This window comes from Gymnoscopelus microlampas, assembly GCF_963454915.1.
Source record: "Gymnoscopelus microlampas genome assembly, chromosome: 13".
NCBI classification, from domain to species: domain Eukaryota; kingdom Metazoa; phylum Chordata; class Actinopteri; order Myctophiformes; family Myctophidae; genus Gymnoscopelus; species Gymnoscopelus microlampas.
The window spans coordinates 36,991,162-37,010,367 of record NC_139950.1 but is presented as its reverse complement, the minus strand read 5'-3'; the positions used below and the strand labels follow the sequence as shown (position 1 = coordinate 37,010,367).

The window sequence follows — 19,206 nt, the reverse complement described above, 5'->3', positions numbered from 1 at the left end:
CTAACCCCAACACAAGATGGCGCCATTGGAAGGGTAAGTGCTCAAGCCATCAAGACTCCACTTAAATGTTTGTCAGAATTCGTAAACTGTGTTCAGTTCACGTAACTCTGAAAGTGTATAAATGCAAACAAATGGACCTGTTAGTTGGGTTACATTTGTACACTCTTGAATTACAAATGGATAAATTAATAATATCCCCCGCCCTACGTTCACTTTATGACATTTTATTTAGTCAGACAGATACAGAATTTTAAGGTTAATAGCACATTATTCTGCATATAGAGATGCATCCAAACACTTCTCAGACTGACCAAATCAAAACCTGTTTGATTACTGTTTATTCTTTCCTGTTGGCCTTTTCTGTCTCCTTTACTTGCCCCTCTAGCCTGTCTCCTTCCTGTCTGTATGTCTCTATTCTGTCTCCCTACCTGTCCCTCTATCTTGTCTCCTACCTGTCTCTCTAGCCTGTCTCCTGTCTGTCTCTATCCTGTCTCCTACCTGTCTGTCTCTATCCTGTCTCCTACCTGTCTGTCTCTATCCTGTCTCCTACCCGTGTGTCTCTATTCTGTCTCTGTCCGTCTCTACCCTGTCTCTATATCCTGTCTCCTACCTGTCTGTCTCTATCCTGTCTACTACCTGTCCGTCTGTATCCTTTCTCTGTCTGTCTCTACCCTGTCTCTCTATCCTGTCTCCTGTCTGTCTCTGTCCTGTCTCCGCAGTCTGTCTCTCTGTCCTGTCTCCGCAGTCTGTCTGTCTGTCTGTCTGTCTGTCTGTCTGTCTGTCTGTCTGTCCTGTCCTGTCTCCTACATGTCAGTCTATCTTGTCTCCTATCTGTCTCTATCCTGTCTCCTACATGTCAGTCTATCTTGTCTCCTACCTGTGTGTCTCTATCCTGTCTCCTACCTGTGTGTCTCTATCTGGTCTCCTACCTGTGTGTCTCTATCCTGTCTCCTACCTGTGTGTCTCTATCTGGTCTCCTGTCTCCCTATCGTGTCTCCTACCTGTCTGTCTCTATCCTGTCTCCTACCTGTCTGTCTCTATCCTGTCTCCTACCTGTCTGTCTCTATCCTGTCTACTACCTGTCTGTCTCTACCCTGTCTCTCTATCCTGTCTACTACCTGTCTGTCTCTACCCTGTCTCTCTATCCTGCATGTCTCCTGTCTGTCTCTGTCCTGTCTCCGCAGTCTGTCTGTCTGTCTGTCTGTCTGTCTGTCTGTCTGTCTGTCTGTCTGTCCTGTCCTGTCTCCTACATGTCAGTCTATCTTGTCTCCTACCTGTGTGTCTCTATCCTGTCTCCTACCTGTGTGTCTCTATCTGGTCTCCTACCTGTGTGTCTCTATCCTGTCTCCTACCTGTGTGTCTCTATCTGGTCTCCTGTCTCCCTATCGTGTCTCCTACCTGTCTGTTTCTATCCTGTCTCCTACCTACCTACCTACCTACCTGCCTGTCTGTCTGTCTCTATTCTGTGTCCCTACCTGTCTCTATTCTGTGTCCCTACATGTCCCTCTATCTTGTCTCCTACCTGTCTCTCTATCCTGTCTCCTGTCTGTCAGTCTCTATCCTGTCTCCTACCTGTCTGTCTCTATTCTGTCTCTGTCTATCTCTACCCTGTCTCTCTATCCTGTCTCCTGTCTGTCTCTGTCCTGTGTCCTCTCTCCTGTCTGTCTGTCTGTCTGTCTGTCTGTCTGTCTGTCTGTCTGTCTGTCTGTCTGTCTGTCCTGATGGCGCTTAGTTCACTCTGATAAAAAACAAAACAAACAACAAAACAAAATAGACAAATTTGCTATAGGCTATGGCTCAAAGACAATGTTTCCTCATGTATGTTGCACATAAAGCTAGCCTACTTACATTTGAATTGATTATTTGTTTTAAAAACAACAACATCATGTCTATTTCGTTTTGACATTATTGGCATGATGAGCTTGCTTGAGTTCCATTTGGCAAGCAGCGACACCGTCGTACCAGGGTGTATAAATGCTGCTTCATTGTGCGCATCTCTCTCCGTCTGCATGGCTCCAGGCTGAGAGAGGAGAGGAGAGGAGAGGGTACATAGAGAGGAGAGGGTACATGCTCATAAGACTGCATGACGTCAGTGATCACTCAAGTAGACCTGGCATCTTTCCTCTTTTCACCACTGCTGCTGCGGAAAAAAGGATTTTTGCCAATGTGCATCTGAGGTAAGGTTTTCAAATTACAGTACTTTATTTAAGTAAACTTTAAGTTTCTTACGTGTTGGATTGTTTTGATTATTTTATTATTATCATTTCTTTATGTACATTGTCATGTAAGACATTTAAAACTCGGTTAAAAACAGATTTGGGCGATTTACTCCATAGATAGACCAGCCTGTCATGTTTGATGCTGCCATTACATGTGTAGGCTAATAGAGCAGTGGTTCTCAACCTTTTCAGGCCACGACCCCCCAAAATAATCATATTTGAACTGGGGACCCCCCAGCCCAGCCTGATTCCACAGATGAATATTGTGAAAATAGATAATCTACAAGCTCACAACGCCTCAGTTGTGATCTTATAGATCAGCTATTTTCACAGTTTTTGCCTGTTTCATATATTATTTGACAATTTGGCCAATGTTTGACCAGTTTTTATAGTATAGTTTGTTGATTACTTTTGATGCAGTAGGCTAATGCACTTTTTAAAAATGTATTATTAGGTATTAAAAAAGGTCTTAAAAGTCCTTAAATTGTCACTTTACTGTCATCTGGGGAGACCCCCCCCCCCAATATCGTGTGGGGAGCCCGACCCACAGGTTGAGAACCACTGATACAGAGGGCAAAACACAAAGTCGGTCGCCTATATCTTTTCCCCAGCAGTGATATTCTACGGTTAGTGACCTACTACTCTCTTCTCTGCAGGCGGACCGCACACATCTCCATTGACCAGAGAGCGACTATTTTCTTTCGATCGCTCCATTGAGGATTGGAATATGGAAAGATTAAAAGCATTCCGAGAATTTAACTTATTAACTTGGCTGAGAGAAGAGAGGCAGTCGAGGAAACTCATTCTGTTCATCGTGTTCGTCGCCCTGCTCCTGGATAACATGCTCCTGACAGTAGTCGGTAGGTGCAACATGTTCATTCACACCTGTTACACTTGTCTCTGTCACCGGTGTAATAAACGTCAGAATAGCCTTTTTTTACGACTAAAATGTGTGATAGGCTATTTATTTCATTTTATTTGTATTTTGTCGTTCTCTAAAGACATTGTTTTGATGTTCTATGTGTCCAATTCAAATTTTGGACAAAGAAAAAACAGAGACGTAGCCTACCTGTCATATGATTGCTTTAATGCAGTGGTTCTCAACCTCAGGTCGTGACCCCCCCTCCCTGACAACTTGGAATGTAGAAGTTGAGGCATTACATTTTTGCTTGATTCGGTTCCACAGATAAATATTGTGAAATTAGCCAATCTACAAGCTCACAACGCATTGCGAGGCTTTGTGAGCTTGTAGATCAGCTATTTTCACAATTTCTGCTTCTTTCTTATATTATTATTTTGACAATTTGGTCAATGTTTTCCCAGTTTTTATAGTATAGTTTGTTGATTACTTTTGATGCAGTAATGGCCTTTTTCTTTTCTTTCTTTTTTTTAGGTATTAAAAATGTCTTAAAAGCCCTTAAATTGGCCTTTTCTCTGTCATCTGGGGATCCCCCCCAATTATGTGGGGACCCCCACATGATTGATGGGGGTCCCGACCCATAGGTTGAGAACCACTGCCCCATGCAGCCCCCCCCCCCCCCCCCCCCCAGGGCACAATCAACAGAGAGGCTCAATTAAGAGCGAGCTGCTCTGGCAAACAGGTTGCCAATTAAGCAACATATTCACCGTAAAATTGCGTTCAGCCTATGATTTCTCTCTCAGTGCTTTAATGTGAATTGCAGTGAATAGTAGACTATTCTACGAATGATCTTTCTTAGTAGGTGTTTCCAAGGACATGACAAAAAAAAAGTTTTACCCATGTGTGTGAATCTAAAAAAAAAAAAAATCCCAATTGACATCCTGCCACAATGCCATTAAATTAAGAAAGTATAGCCCTAATAATAAACAGTGTCTAATAAAATACTGATCGTTACAGAAAGATCATTAATGTGGAAAGTTTGTCCATCTTCGGAAAAGATTCTTTGCCAGGTTCTTGAGCACAGCCTTATCCTTTGAAAACAAAAGCTCTGCCGTCACCGGTAATTCACTTGGTGAAATCAGATTCGACTTGGCACTGATCTATCTGCTGTTTAGAGGGAAGAGAACGTGCCCTTGGCGGCACACATCCATTTACGCACACATCCATTTACGCACAGTCTGACGCGCTGCTATTAATGGATCTTCAGTTTTCTGCAACTCATTCGGCCTAATACTAATAATAATAAATACATCCAATTTATATAGCGATTGTCTTGGTACTCAAAGTCACAGAACAAACAAAACAAACAACTTTATTAAGCGAATATCTAAAAGGCTAGAATCTAAGCAAAGAAAACATAAAAATTAAAAAGCAAAAAGGGTGATTGGAATTAGGTGGGTCTGAAATGGTGTGTTTTGAGGGAGGTTTTGGACAGGGCAAGGGTGGGGGGGGCTTTGATGTGTGTTTTGGTTCCATAAAAGAATGAGTAACATGACATAATAATTACATTTGGATACCTTTTGACTTATCAGCCAGATAACTAGTGACAATCAGCCAGAGGTCCTGTCACATTTCAGTCAATCTTCTTGTGTCTTTTTTTCTTCTTTTTTTTCACACCACCAGTTCCCATCATTCCCAGCTACCTGGTCACAATAGATCAGCCAGTGACTCAAGTGTACAACAACACCCCCTCACCGCAGGGCTCGCCTAGAACCTTCCAGACCATTGTGTCCTTGTATGACAACACAGTTAGGGTGACCAGTGGAAACGTGACGGTCAGACCGACAGACGTGGACCTCACTCCTTCTACTACACCAGCACCTCTGGTCCCTCAGAACAACTCCTCCGACTGTGCCAAAACAGACCACAGCAATGAAAATGTCAAAGTGGGACTACTGTTTGCCTCCAAGGCCACCGTGCAGCTGATGACGAATCCATTCATTGGGCCACTCACAAACAGGTGGGTGGGTGACAGGCTGGGTTCTCATGGCTGTGCATGTGTTTATCAACCCATTCTTAAGTTCTTCTCAGGCTTCAGGGAGAAGGCTGGGGCAGTAACGTCTATCTATCCCTACTACTAATATTCCTTGAGCAATAATTGCAGTTGCAATTATGTGTGAAATGTGTGTGTGTGTGTGTGTGTGTGTGTGTGTGTGTGTGTGTGTGTGTGTGTGTGTGTGTGTGTGTGTGTGTGTGTGTGTGTGTGCGTGCGTGCGTGCGTGCGTGCGTGCGTGCGTGCGTGCGTGCGTGCGTGCGTGCGTGCGTGCGTGCGTGCGTGCGTGTGAGAGTGTGAATGCATCATGATAATAGATGTCCTTAATGGCATCTCAATGACATGGCAACACGTGCAGTAATTGGAAATGATGTTATCATGTTGAGGTGATCTAAATATCAGTGCGAAGCTTATCACGTATTTTGCTGGATATTATTTGTTGGTTGGTCATCTACTTTGATTAAGTATTCAATAACACCCTCTCAACTGTGTCACAATCGAACATTAAGGATGCAATTCAAACGGTTTGCACATTGTTATGGTACACTGTGACTGTTCATCAGGAAGACTAAACAGGATTCATCCTGAACTTGAGTGACATATTTGCACAATATTTGAGTGCAAATGATGTCAGAGTTCAACTCGCAGCCCAGAGCGTACGTACATTTTATGGATTACTGTACCTCCTGGGTCAACGAAGCTTCCTGCTATACCCTATGGGCAATGTGATGATTCACTGATGATTGATGAGTCTTCTTGTGTTTTAATAGCTAGTCAAAGGTCAGAACAGATTAAGATTTACAGAATGTTCCTATCTGAGGCAACAGGAGGCAAATTGTAGAGGATGAGCAGTAACAGACTTCCAATCAAATGGCCTGTATGGTAATCATGTTTGTTTGATGTTGTTTTGGGGGCAGATATACAGTAGTAGATCTAATCCAGCTGAATCATATGTACAGTAGCTGAATTCCTGTTTAGTGATTCACTGTGTGTGTGTGTGTGTGTGTGTGTGTGTGTGTGTGTGTGTGTGTGTGTGTGTGTGTGTGTGTGTGTGTGTGTGTGTGTGTGTGTGTGTGTGTGTGTGTGTGTGTGTGTGTGTGTGTGTGTGTGTGTGTGTGTGTGCGCGCGCGCGTGTGTGTGCGTGCGCGTGTGTGTCTTTGCATGTGTAAACGCTTTTATTTGGTTTCATGCATGGTTGACTTTTTGAATGGATGAGGTATTGAATATTCGCAATTACCTTCAACATCATTAGTTGGAGTACACTCACTAGAATAAATAAATGGATGTAAACACTTTCTAATGCATATTGTTATTATCAGATTGTTGCCCCGGGACACATTTGTAATTTTGTGTTAAAGTTAATTGAGCAGTCAACCCATCACTTTTTTATGTTCCTGAAACTTTTAATGGGCAAGATTGATAAAGAGAATGAAAGTCACGGAGAAGGACTTGACAAAATGACGGTTTATTTATTCATTTATTTATATAATTATAAATGCTGTAACCGAAAACAAGCTCAGATATTCTGGAGTCCCTGTGCCAAGTTTCAAACCAAAATGGTAAAGATCCAAGATCTTTTGTTTAGATGAAATTGAGGAGAAAGGGAGAGAGGAAGGTGGCTCCAGCACTACTGTAATATACTGTAGCTCAAAGGTCACATAAATATGCTGTAATTGAGGCAAAGAGCATAATTCCTTCTGAATAAGACCTTGTGTCGAAATGTTGGTAAAGCCTTGACTGGGAGCCTCTTTTGAAATTACAGTGTGCAGACTTTATTATTTCTTATATATTTCCACTGTTGGTCCAGCACCTGCCGTCCAGTGGATGTGCCAGTTTTATTATTGTTTCTAAAGAACAGAATTCCACCATTTCTTTTTAATTCATTATTTCTCTTCACTCCTGGCAATGTACTACACACTTTACAATGCATAGTAGCTATGACTGAACAGCTCTTATGGGTTTGCCTCGGATATTACTATTAGTATTGTAATTTCAATGATTTTGTCGCGTTAGAACAAAATCTGGGTAGCAGCTGTTTGTGGTTATTGAATCACAAGAGTAACAACATTTGCATAAATGGAAAAGACTATGGGTGTATGATTCACTCAAATGATATACATTGTATGAGTCATTAGCACTCAATTCATGTATTATCTGTCTCTGTGTCCTTCCAGAATAGGGTACCAGATCCCTATATTTGCTGGCTTTTGTATAATGTTCCTCTCAACCATCAGTAAGTTACAGCCTACCCTCAAAGTTAACCTCACTGACATCAACTTAAAAATGCAAAGCTGTAATGTTATTTCATGATTGGCATTCCCACTTCTTTGTCTGAATTTCTAATTTTCTTGCGGTCCTCAAGTGTTCGCCTTCTCATCGAGCTACGCTCTGCTGTTTCTGGCCAGATCTATGCAAGGTGTGGGTTCTTCCTGCTCTTCTGTGGCTGGTAAGAGTTTGGTTTGTTTCTTTTGTTTGTAATCTGTGATATTCACGTTTCCATGCATGTGATATACAGTATTCGTCATGCATACTTGAGATGCAGCAAAGTTGCCAAAGAAATGGTCTTTTTCAGGAAACAACTTAGGCTAAAATGAGGCATTCCTCTTTGTCTCTAATGCAGGGATGGGAATGCTGGCCAGTGTGTACACAGATGATGAGGAGAGAGGACATGCCATTGGGGTCGCCTTGGGAGGTCTGGCATTGGGAGTGCTAGGTGGGTATACTATTAAAAAGGGACACTTACTGTTAGAGAGTGTGTGTGTGTGTGTGTGTGTGTGTGTGTGTGTGTGTGTGTGTGTGTGTGTGTGTGTGTGTGTGTGTGTGTGTGTGTGTGTGTGTGTGTGTGTGTGTGTGTGTGTGTGTGTGTGTGTGTGTGTGTGTACAGTACACTTTAAAAAGCCATTGATTGTACATTTAACTTTATCATTGACTAGCCATTCTGTTCTCCACAGTTGGCCCGCCATTCGGTAGTGTGATGTATGAATTTGTGGGGAAGACCGCACCATTCCTCATTCTGGCATTCCTGGCTGTGTTCGATGGAGGTAGAGTTACATTCTTTAATGCACATACATGTATTGCTGTTGAGGAAAAAGCTAACAATTAAAATGACAATTTATTAAAATGACAGTTTATATAGTATATATATTAGGCGATACTGATAGCGATGTTTAAAATAACAATTTAGCCGATAGCCGATACCTATTCTGATATTTATTTAGTTTTTGTTGTTATTATTTCCCCCTTTTGTGCGAGGGAACAAATACATATTCATTATAAGAAATAACTGCTCAGAATCTACAGCTTGGTAGGCTGCACATAACCAATACACCAACATAACCAGTGCAACTTTATTTGCTGATGTAGCCGATGTATCGGTGCATCCCTAATATATATATATATATATATATATATATATATATATATATATATATATATATATATATATATATATATATATATATATATATATATATATACACACACACACACAAACGAAGAACACTCGTGCACATCTAAGACCCCAGTGTGGGAGGTGCGGGTCAAGGCAAGACAGCTTACAAGAAAATACAAAAGATAAACCTTCGAAAGAAGGGACCGCACACTCTGAGGGACAACAAATGCTTCAGCCTGAAGCATTTGTTGTGCCTCGGATTGTGCGGCCCCATGACAGGCGCTTACCTGACAGGCGGTCCCCTAGCGAGACTCCACAATATATATATACTGTATATACTGTATATATGTATATATATATATATATACACACACACAGTATACCGTATATATATGCTATATTTAATTGTGTAATATAGACTTATTCTAAATAATTATGTCCATACAGCTCTCCAGCTCTTTGTCCTTCAACCGACCAAGATGGAGCCAGAGGTAAGTTACTGTAGTTTAATACCTAGTTGTGCTGCTGTCACGTGCCTTAAATAGCAGATCTACAAACTCATACTCTTGTAAATCAAGCTTCAGTTTGTGCAGTGTCTGCACTTCAACAGTAATTTAGATGATTTAGATGTGTTGAACTTTAAATCATAGCAGAAATTCATATAAAATAACTACATAAGCAAAAGCTATCATATATTTCCATATACACTTTGTTGATCCAGAGTCTCCCAGGGGTCTATACTCCTTTTTACCTCTATATCAAATGTCACAACATGTCGCAATGCAACGCAAGTTTGTAGATCGGCTATTTTGCTGAATGTTCACCCATTATGCTCAGAATAGGGACACTAGGGTTAATGTACTGTAGTTAAAGGGTACAAGTGATATTATTCAACAATGTTGTTGTAGTTGCACACTAATGATAATACAAGCATCACAAAACTTGTAATGCTTGGAACGTTTTCACTCTGTGTTCATTTTCTGACAATAAACAGTTTGTTATTGGATACTAATCCATAGCGTCCTTATACCCCCTATTCAGGGGCTGCCCAACAGTGCCCATTAGTCCATTATTCTGTCATCCCAATAGTCCGAAAATGTTTAAGTTAATGTGAGGTTAGGGGTAGGGTTAAAGTTAGGCTTAGTTATAATGCGTGCCATCGTACCAATGGTACTTCAGAACAATGGATCGTCAGACTAACGGCATGGCACCCCCTATTCTGGGGGCGAACATTTGGCGAAAATATCAGATCTACATGTTCAGAACACGCTGCATTGCGATGCGTTATTTTCGTCAAATGGCTTAGGTGTAGAGGGGGAAAAATGAGGGCACCTGGGACTCCGGTCAGTGAAAGGAGAGGCAAATCTAGAATGATCTTTTTGATCAAATTCAATCAGATTCTAACAATTTAAATGTATTGTATTTGTTTCTCTATACAGAGCCAGAAGGGGACACCACTGTTAACACTTATGAAGGATCCATATATTCTAATTGCAGCTGGTAAGAAACTAATGAAACCAACTGAATCTAAAGCAACATTGACTCATATTGACTCAAATCCATTTTATTGTGGGTGTTTGTACAGTGAGCCAAGACATGGTGGTGGAAGACAAATAAGCCTATGATTGATTTGTTGGTTTAAGAGCAGTATTATCTATTCTATCATCTATTCTATCATGTTGGGAAAGGAGCACTTCATATTAAAAAAGGGTAATTTCTGCATCAAAATAGGCTCTATGAGTGCATGTGCGATCGTGTGTGTGTGTGTGTGTGTGTGTGTGTGTGTGTGTGTGTGTGTGTGTGTGTGTGTGTGTGTGTGTGTGTGTGTGTGTGTGTGTGTGTGTGTGTGTGTGTGTGTGTGTGTGTGTGTGTGTGTGTGTGTGTGTGCATGCATACATGTCTGTGTGTGTGCACAATGCGGTCAGTATCTTTACCACCACTTCAAACAACAGGTCCTTGGACCATGGGTGGATGAGACTGAGAGAGAGAGAGAAATGGGAGGGGGGTGCGAGATTGTACAACACAAAAGTACCAAGAATATAATTAACCAAGCGTCCACATTCTCCTCTTTCTCATCACCAGGTGCCATTTGTTTTGGAAACATGGCTATTGCCATGATGGAGCCCACCTTACCTATCTGGATGATGGAGACCATGTGCGCCAGAAAGTGGCAGCTGGGTATTTATGCAAATATGCTGAAACACATGGCAAACACACATATAGAAGTATCCTTTAACCACTTAAACCCTACTGTATATACTTAGTTGACCGGAGACCCCAGGGCTCTATACCAGGGACCCTCCTGTTTTCACTCTACACTAAAACGGTATCTTCACCGGAAAAAGGAGATCTATAAGCTTGTGGCACAGCTGCGACACAGCTTGTAGATCGGGCAATCTTCGCTAGTGTGTTCGTATGGTTTAAATACACATGTTTCATAACACGTTCACATTACCCAACAACCCAATCTTATGTGTCATATTTTGAATGGTTAGGATAGTAAGAAACAAATCTTTTACTGGTATCGGTTGGGGGGGGGGAAACAACCGTCTCCAAAAATCAAATGCCGTTTTCTGATGATTGCTATCGAGGATTCCATGTGTTTAGTGAATGAGGTCATTTAAAGAAAGGCAAGAAGCCACACAGCTTTTTTCCAGCCCATTGAACGTGTTACACAAGCAGCCCCACCAATTCCCTTTTTCTTCTATAGCATTATTAGTTCCTTTATCCAGCTCATTGTCTATAAGGTCTCCGTCAGATAAGGGGAGAAGCTGGGGGAGTACGGGACAGGATATTAGGGTGTCACACACCGGCAGGTGGGAAGCACAAATCTTCATTTCAGACCACCAGAGAAGAAACACAGCTGCGATGAAGGACTGATAGTGAGCCTGCTTATCTAGACACCTCCCCAGCACGCACACACACACACACACACACACACACACACACACACACACACACACACACACACACACACACACACACACACACACACACACACACACACACACACACACACACACACACACACACACACACACACACACACACGCACGCGCACACTGCATGCACACACACATACACACGTTTGTTTACTTTACTTGTAAGAACATTACAAAGTTTCTGATGGCCATTTGCCATCCTAATCTAAATGCCATTTTTACCCATTTGTTTTGCCATTTTTGCATGCCGGTATTGCGCACAGAGAATAGCCTTATACTGTAGAATCTACAAACTCACAATGCGTCACGCTGCGACGCGTTGGGAGATTGTAGATCTGCTATTTGTGGTGCACAACTCTGCACAACTAAGCAGCCCCAATCCTCCAATCTTTTCTTAATAACAGAAAGAAAAAATTGTATTTCTCAAATTCTACTAATCTTGTAAGTGTAGTAATACAATTGCACACACACGCATGCGCATGCACACACACACAAATGCACACGCACATGCACGCGCGCACACACACACACACACACACACACACACACACACACACACACACACACACACACACACACACACACACACACACACACACACACACACACACACACACACACACACACACACACACACACACACACACACACACACACACACACACACACACACACACACACACACACAGCTTCAGTCACACAGTCCCACTGTCTCACTGTGTTTGTCTCCCAGGCGTTGCCTTCTTGCCTGCATCCATCTCCTACCTTATTGGAACGTACATCTTTGGCTCATTGGCACACAAGATGGGGAGGTATGGAGGGATATTACTCTTTTTTTTCTTGAACCAATCTCCTTATCTCCTCTATCTCTCTCTCTCTCTCTCTCTGCCCTTGCTATCTGGTTCTGCTGCTGCTAAAGGAGCTCTAAATGAGTTTATACTTTTTCTTTTTGATGTTGTCAGACATGCCTTATTGAATTCTCAATGACACAGTGGGCATCATGAGCGATCATATTGTTTGTTTTCTCTTTGTCTTTGTTTATCCCATTAAGACCTGAGGCCGATTCTACAAATGCCTTCGAAATCAGTAGTTCTCAAACTTTTTCGTACTTGAAAATGATTCAACATTTTTCAAACACTTCCAAGATTTTAGAAAAAATTGAAAAGATTGCAGATGTACAAGCTTACAGCGCGGCATGAAGTGACGCGCTGTGACCTTGTAGATCTGCTATTTTTGAATAGCCAATGCAAAAATCTAAAATGGCAAAGATTCTTTCCCGGTTTTAATGGGTTATATCAAACCTCATTGTCATTTTGTTTTGTTTTGTTATTTTATGGTTTGAATCCCTCACTAAAAACAACAACAAAATCATCTCTTGGTCTCTTGTTTATTTCTGGAATACAATTCCTAGAATGATTTAAACATATTATCAAATTTCCCAAACTATAGCCTCCGGCAATACAGAGAATTAATTGACTTTCTCTTTTGAGGTTTTAAGTATAATGTTTACTGTTGAAATTAATTAGATTTGAGGACTTCCTATTAAGGCGCCCCCCCCCCCCCCCCCCCTCTCTCTCTCTCTCTCTTCCCCCTCTCTCTCTCCCTCTCAGATGGCTGTGTGCTCTGATTGGGATGCTGTTGGTAGGGCTGAGCATAATCTGTGTGAGTATGGTTAAGACTTCAAGGGAAAGGCTCGCTCAACTCGAGGGCAGCCTGGAGAAGTTCTTGAATATACTCCTAAGTCTTAGGAGTCTTTTTTAATAATGTTTATGATCCGCAGCAGCAGTCTACCAAACAGACGCGCTTCGGCGCGTAGGCCTTCGTCAGTGTTAGTTATAGTCACTATATTGTCCAATGTGGCTTTGTTTATTTGTCAAATCAGATATCATATATGTGCAATTTGTATTTGTTTAAGATGTAGACCTACATTCAAGCTAGAGCATGATACTGTAGATTTTTTATAATGTCTGATTTGAGTTCAAATTAAATTAGTATTAATTCAATCATACTGTAGCTTCTTAATTATAAAGCTGAAAGACCATTATATTACAACCAGAATTTTGGCTTGAAAAATGTATCTCAGTTTACTGATTTCCAAATTATCCAAGAATCTCTTTCTGTTTTGCCCTGCTGAATTGTTAGCAGCAGAAATCTGTTCGTTTCACATCTTTGACTCGCATGTCAGTGGCAACCAGATTTGACAAAGGATTGTATCATTTTAAGCAACAGCAATCATTTTCTGTATGCTTTAATACTTTATGTTTATTTTCCTATATTTGAATGAGGCCATATTCAGAGATTATGATAAACTACAAAGACTGGATTTCCTTTTATTTCTTTATATGTTGTTTGTATTTCCATATTCTATTCACTGGTCCAGGTGCCCTTTGCCAGCAACATCTATGGTCTGATTGTTCCAAACTTTGGTGTTGGTTTTGCCATTGGTAAGTCCACCTTAGATTATCCACGTACTGAAAGCATCAGATAAAATTGAGATAACAATTGCAAATCAAATTTACCCTTATGCAGTGAATGGACATGATATCTTTGCTATTAGATTGTGTAAATATTTTTTCTGACCTGCAACAGGCATGGTGGACTCCTCTATGATGCCTATAATGGGGTATTTGGTGGACCTGCGTCATGTGTCTGTTTATGGAAGTGTATATGCCATTGCTGATGTGGCTTTCTGCATGGGCTTTGCTTTAGGTAAGAATTGTTTAAAACCTGTTTACACCTTTTAAAAAATGAAACGCTGGATAATGTCAAAGTACATATTTAACATATCTGTCAAACACTCGACAATAGAGAGTGAATATTGTCCACAACAAATGCCTCCAGCAATAGAAGCAGTTTCCTTGAAACACCATTAAGAATCAGTTTATTGGCCAACTATATTGACATATAAGGTACACTTATGGCATCCGTTAACCTGTTAATGGTCTGAAGAAGGCCATTAGGCCAAAATAAAACTACGACAAAACAGGAAGCCAAATATATAATATAAAATAATACATTTGGGATTATTGATATTGAACTCTGGAGACCAGAATGCGGGTTCATAAAGTGGGGTTTATTTACTGTAACCAATAACTATGAGAGAAAAGATAAACACACAAAAAAAAATGTTGTATCTATTTTTGCGTTTAAAGATAAAGTTTTACTTCGTTTTTTAACTGAAAGATGAAAATAAAAGATAAAATACAAATTTCGTATCGATATCGTGAGCCCAATATTGTGTATCGTATCGTGAAATTAGTGACACTAATAATCGTGACACCACTACCTCCTCACCAGTACAAACAAATGGATCTGAGCCATCTACTGGTTAGCCTAGAACTAGTCTGGGAGTCTTCGGCTTGGATCCTGGACAACAGGGGCGCGGCCACTGAGTTCTGATTCAAATCAACAGCCAATGAGGAAAAGGGGGCGGGATCCACATGCAGTGGGTGTTGCATCTAAATAGGATCGACGGGAAGCAATTTCCCCTTGAGAAATTTCGGCTGCCTCTCGTCTGACTTTTTAGACGAGTTGCACAGCTCTCAGACCGGTAAGAGGCGTGTCCGCTCAAATTCTGAGCGTAAGTTACATCCCGCCCACAAATACCAGGGCTCTGGCCCAGAAGTTCCTCGCCAGAGCTGGCGAAAACTTCTGGGAACTCAGATTAGCCTAGAACCAAACCCCACCCACCAACCAGTGAAGATAGCAGACCTAATTAGGCCTCCAATGCTTGTCAGGTTAACTCTCAATCCCAAACGCCACCCACCCACAACCACACAATACACAACAGATTGACTTAAATATGAATACATGGGTAACTCAGTGAACAGTTACTCTTGGGATGCCATACAAGGACAGGCCATTACACCTCCAGTATGTTTATTATTCCTATTATTCCTATTGCCTTCAGGCTTTGGAACAATCATAATGGAGTCTCTGGCATTCACTTGTTCATCATTACTCTTACTTTGCCTTGTTTATGTTCTATACAACTCCAGGTCCGTCTATCGGAGGCTCCATAGCTGAGAATTTCGGCTTCCCCACGCTGATGACCATCATTGGAATAGTAGACATTTTGTTCGCTCCTCTCTGCATCTTCCTCAGGAATCCAGCAGCACGAGAAGAGAAAATAGTGAGATCTGATGCACACATCTCGGAAAACACATCTAGAAATTAAATGTACACATCCATATAGAGTAGAACAACCATATGACAGATATTTGTATTTACACACGCAGGCACGCACACACGCGCACACACGCACGCACGCACGCACGCACACACACACACACACACACACACACACACACACACACACACACATACACAGGCCTTAGAAGAAGAGCATTAACACATTGACCGCCAGAGGTTAATCTCATAATGTACTCACCAGTGCCAACGTTTTATTGTTGTTTTTTGTTTTTTTCACGTCGCCATATACCTTGTTAAAGAGAGAGAGAGAGAGAGTCAGAGAGAGAGAGAGAGAGAGAGAGAGAGAGAGAGAGAGGGGCGTGTGCGTGTGTGACGAGCGAGGGAAACTCTTTCTTATTGGCTTTTCATGATGTCTTCTTTGGTCGTATTCTGGTTCTTCAATCTTCATGTCGTAAAATCGGGGCGTTTTGACAATATTTAAGGGCGTGTTATTTAAATTTTCAGCCGTGACATTTATCAACGCTGGGACCAAGTGTACGCTCGGATCAGCTGTGTAGGATGCGTTGATAAATGTAACTTCGACGTTGGTGTACGGCCGAATATATGGAAAAATATACGCCGGTTTATACGCTGCGTTGATAAATGAGGGCGATTATGTGTGCAAGTTTGTATTACTGAGTTGCATGCAAACCCCACCCTGGCTCCTCTGTACACCCATCCCCCAGCTTAATTTGCCTGTCTCTTTATCCCTTTGCTTGTCACCACCCTGTGTCTGCTGACACCCATCATCACCTCACCCTCCCTCCTCCATTACTTGCTAGCTGCATCTGTCCTCAACACCACTCACCACTATATCCATTTATTCTACTCTTATATTTACGCAAGTTTTAATCCATACACCTCACAGTATCCTCTTACTAGTGCCCATGGAAACATGTCTCAATTAAATTGGTACATGCAATTTTGTTTGTACTATTTTAATCTCCTTATCCTGTGTCTAAACATGTATGAAGAGACAGATAAACATACAGATAATTCATTGTTTGTAATATTTGTTACATGCATTCATATATATTTCATCAGGACAATAAACTAGACTCACAATGCATGGAAGCAGGGGTGTTGATATAGTTACCCTCGGTTAAGCACAAAATGTTGATTCATTGATTTAAAGAAAAATATTTTATCTATGTTCCCCGGGTTCTATGTCCCCCGCTTACCTAACCCTAACCCTAACCCTAAACCCTAAGCCTAAGGTAAGGGAGGAACATAGAACCCGGGGAACATAGGGATGACCCCAAATATTAGAATGATTAACTAGTCTGCATAATGCTGTAGTTGCATTGTTATTGTGAAAACGTCACAACAAACTCTTTTCTCCTCAGGCCATCTTGATGGACACCAACTGTTCAATGAAAACACGGTCCTACTCTACACAGGGGGTGCACTACCAGGGTGATGACATGGAGCCAGAGTACGATGACTATGAATAATGTGACACCAGCCATGCAGGTCAACCCTCCAGATGATCTATTTTGTTGTATAAAAAAAAGAACAGAGAAAAAAAAGCATAAGACCCAAGCCGTTTCCATGTGAATGTCCTACGTTCGGTCTTAACTGTTAACGTGTCCTGTTAGCGATCGTACTGGAGTAAACCAAAGTTGTTCTTCTCCGTGCCCTGTCGTTGCAAGCTCTTTCGCTTGAGGTGTTATTCTTTAGCCAACAGCCTTATTCAATGGCGTAAAAAGACATAAAGTGTCAAAAGCAGGGTTTTATTTGATAGTGAAAAGAAGGTGTTCAGCTGAAGTTGATATTACTTATCAATAAGTGTTCTTTATCCATTGGTTTTGAACATGTCTTAATACAATGAGTTATTGTGGAATATACTGTACATGTATGGCGCACCTCACTAAGAGCACAGTATCAGGTGCTGGACTCAAAAATAGTGATTCAGTAGTTGACTGTCGTCCCATAGAAAAATGACAGATCAACACACTTTGAAATAAAATCAGAGACATCATTCTATTTCACCGGGACGGCTGCAAATAGGGAAATCAGATTTTATGTCTTAATTCAAGTCTTTACCATTAATAGCTCCAGTTTCATCAGTAAGCTATCTTTAAGTTTTAACTGTAACATTAACAGAACACTATCATATCATAGAGATCGGATACGCTTTTAGCGGAAAATGAGGAGTGCTATTACTGTATGCTATATTCCATCATTGCCATGCCTCACTGGCCAACAGTAAAACATTGCGGTCAATGTTTAAACTCCAGGGTGTGAATGTTTTTAATCATAGGTGAGAAGCAGGGCCTTGCTGAGAAAGAGGATGCATGTTTAGTCGATGTAGTACCCCAACACGTATCCCCTGCCATGCCAGGGCTTTGAACCCCAAACCTTTTCACAACAAACTAATTCTCTAATGTTTGTTACCACCACCCCTTAAAGACAAACATTTAGCATTAACTTAAACTTAACATGCATAGTCCCTTATGACTTATGACATCCACCAATTTCTGCCTGTTCCAAGTACAGTAGTTTGTAAGGGTCATTGTGACAGGTTCGGTAGCTGGAGACAGATGACAGCAGTGTTCTTAGATCATGCTGTAGTTCTCTATTTACAGAGCTTTACAGTATGTAATGGTCCAGACAGTAGTAATGCGCGGGTTCAGCTGTTTTAATAACTGACCGTGGATCTGATTCAATTCCACTTCATCCACCGTGTCCGGGTTCTGTAAGCCCTGTTATCATTAACATAGTTCGAAAGCATTGTGCACTCTCCTAGATGAATGGTGTACAGGTCAGGAGTGCACGGACACGTGCATGGTCAGCACTAAATTCGGGACGGTAATAGACAGTTTGATTGCGCTCAGCAGGGACAATTAACATTTTGTCCTTATCTTTTGTGAGTGTAAGTGGATCAGAACCCACACACACATTTGTAACCTCCCTGCAAGAGAAATTTAAATATCCTCTCTGAACCGATTCTCTGGCCAGAATCATTTCTCCATTGTCCAACTCAAACCAGTGTGTTAGCGATGTCCCATGCTAACTGACATCCTTCACATCTTAACAGTGCACCATAACAAAATAATAGCCTTAGTCTATGTGTACGTTCCCTACTGTAGCAGTAGCCGCAGTCTCTCGAGAGACGGTTGCCTCACACAATTTTCAAATGCTTCCGTCGTCAAAGATTGTTGAATAGTTGTCTGGCTTGAGAGACTACAGTAGTTGTGACAAACCAAGGCCAGGATTCGTCACTATACATGCATCGATTGGTGAATGGTTCAGCACCACCACTGATGGACAGCGACAGGCCATGCATGCTGAGACCCAGCAGCACCATTTTTTTTTACTTTTACACTGGGATGAAATACACAAGAGAGCAAAACACTGTGAAATGAATGCTCCATTTAATTTCCTTTTTATTTTTTATTTTTTTGCGTGCGTGCCCAAACCCGCGATAATTTCTAGCAAAGTATACCCGGATTCACCCCAACTGCGGGTCAACCCGCGGGTTTCGGGGCGACCTGTGCATCACTACCAGGCTAATCTCTCAAGACAGATTCTGCTAACATAAGAATCTG

At 41.5% G+C, this 19,206-nt stretch overlaps 1 protein-coding gene across 1 annotated transcript; it reads left to right on the top strand.

Annotated features, from left to right (window-relative positions):
* The first annotated feature begins 2,050 nt into the window (after positions 1–2,050).
* slc18a2 (solute carrier family 18 member 2) lies at positions 2,051–18,279 on the top strand. Its single transcript, XM_084076333.1, has 16 exons — positions 2,051–2,177; positions 2,876–3,079; positions 4,762–5,098; positions 7,306–7,364; positions 7,494–7,577; positions 7,752–7,844; positions 8,083–8,172; positions 8,970–9,013; positions 9,962–10,022; positions 10,605–10,700; positions 12,198–12,276; positions 13,075–13,126; positions 13,845–13,908; positions 14,054–14,173; positions 15,463–15,596; positions 17,002–18,279. The coding sequence occupies exons 2-16, from the start codon at positions 2,947–2,949 to the stop codon at positions 17,107–17,109; spliced, it is 1,554 nt and encodes a 517-aa protein (XP_083932459.1). The 5' UTR covers positions 2,051–2,177; positions 2,876–2,946; the 3' UTR covers positions 17,110–18,279.
* The last annotated feature ends 927 nt before the right edge of the window (positions 18,280–19,206 follow it).

Excerpts from the sequence above, each read along its gene's own strand:
- slc18a2 (XM_084076333.1), top strand. The coding sequence starts at position 2,947 with ATGGAAAGATTAAAAGCATTCCGAGAATTTAACTTATTAACTTGGCTG. Across the intron at positions 7,845-8,082 it reads TCTGGCATTGGGAGTGCTAG|TTGGCCCGCCATTCGGTAGT; the intron begins GTGGGTATACTA and ends TGTTCTCCACAG. Across the intron at positions 13,909-14,053 it reads TGGTGTTGGTTTTGCCATTG|GCATGGTGGACTCCTCTATG; the intron begins GTAAGTCCACCT and ends GACCTGCAACAG.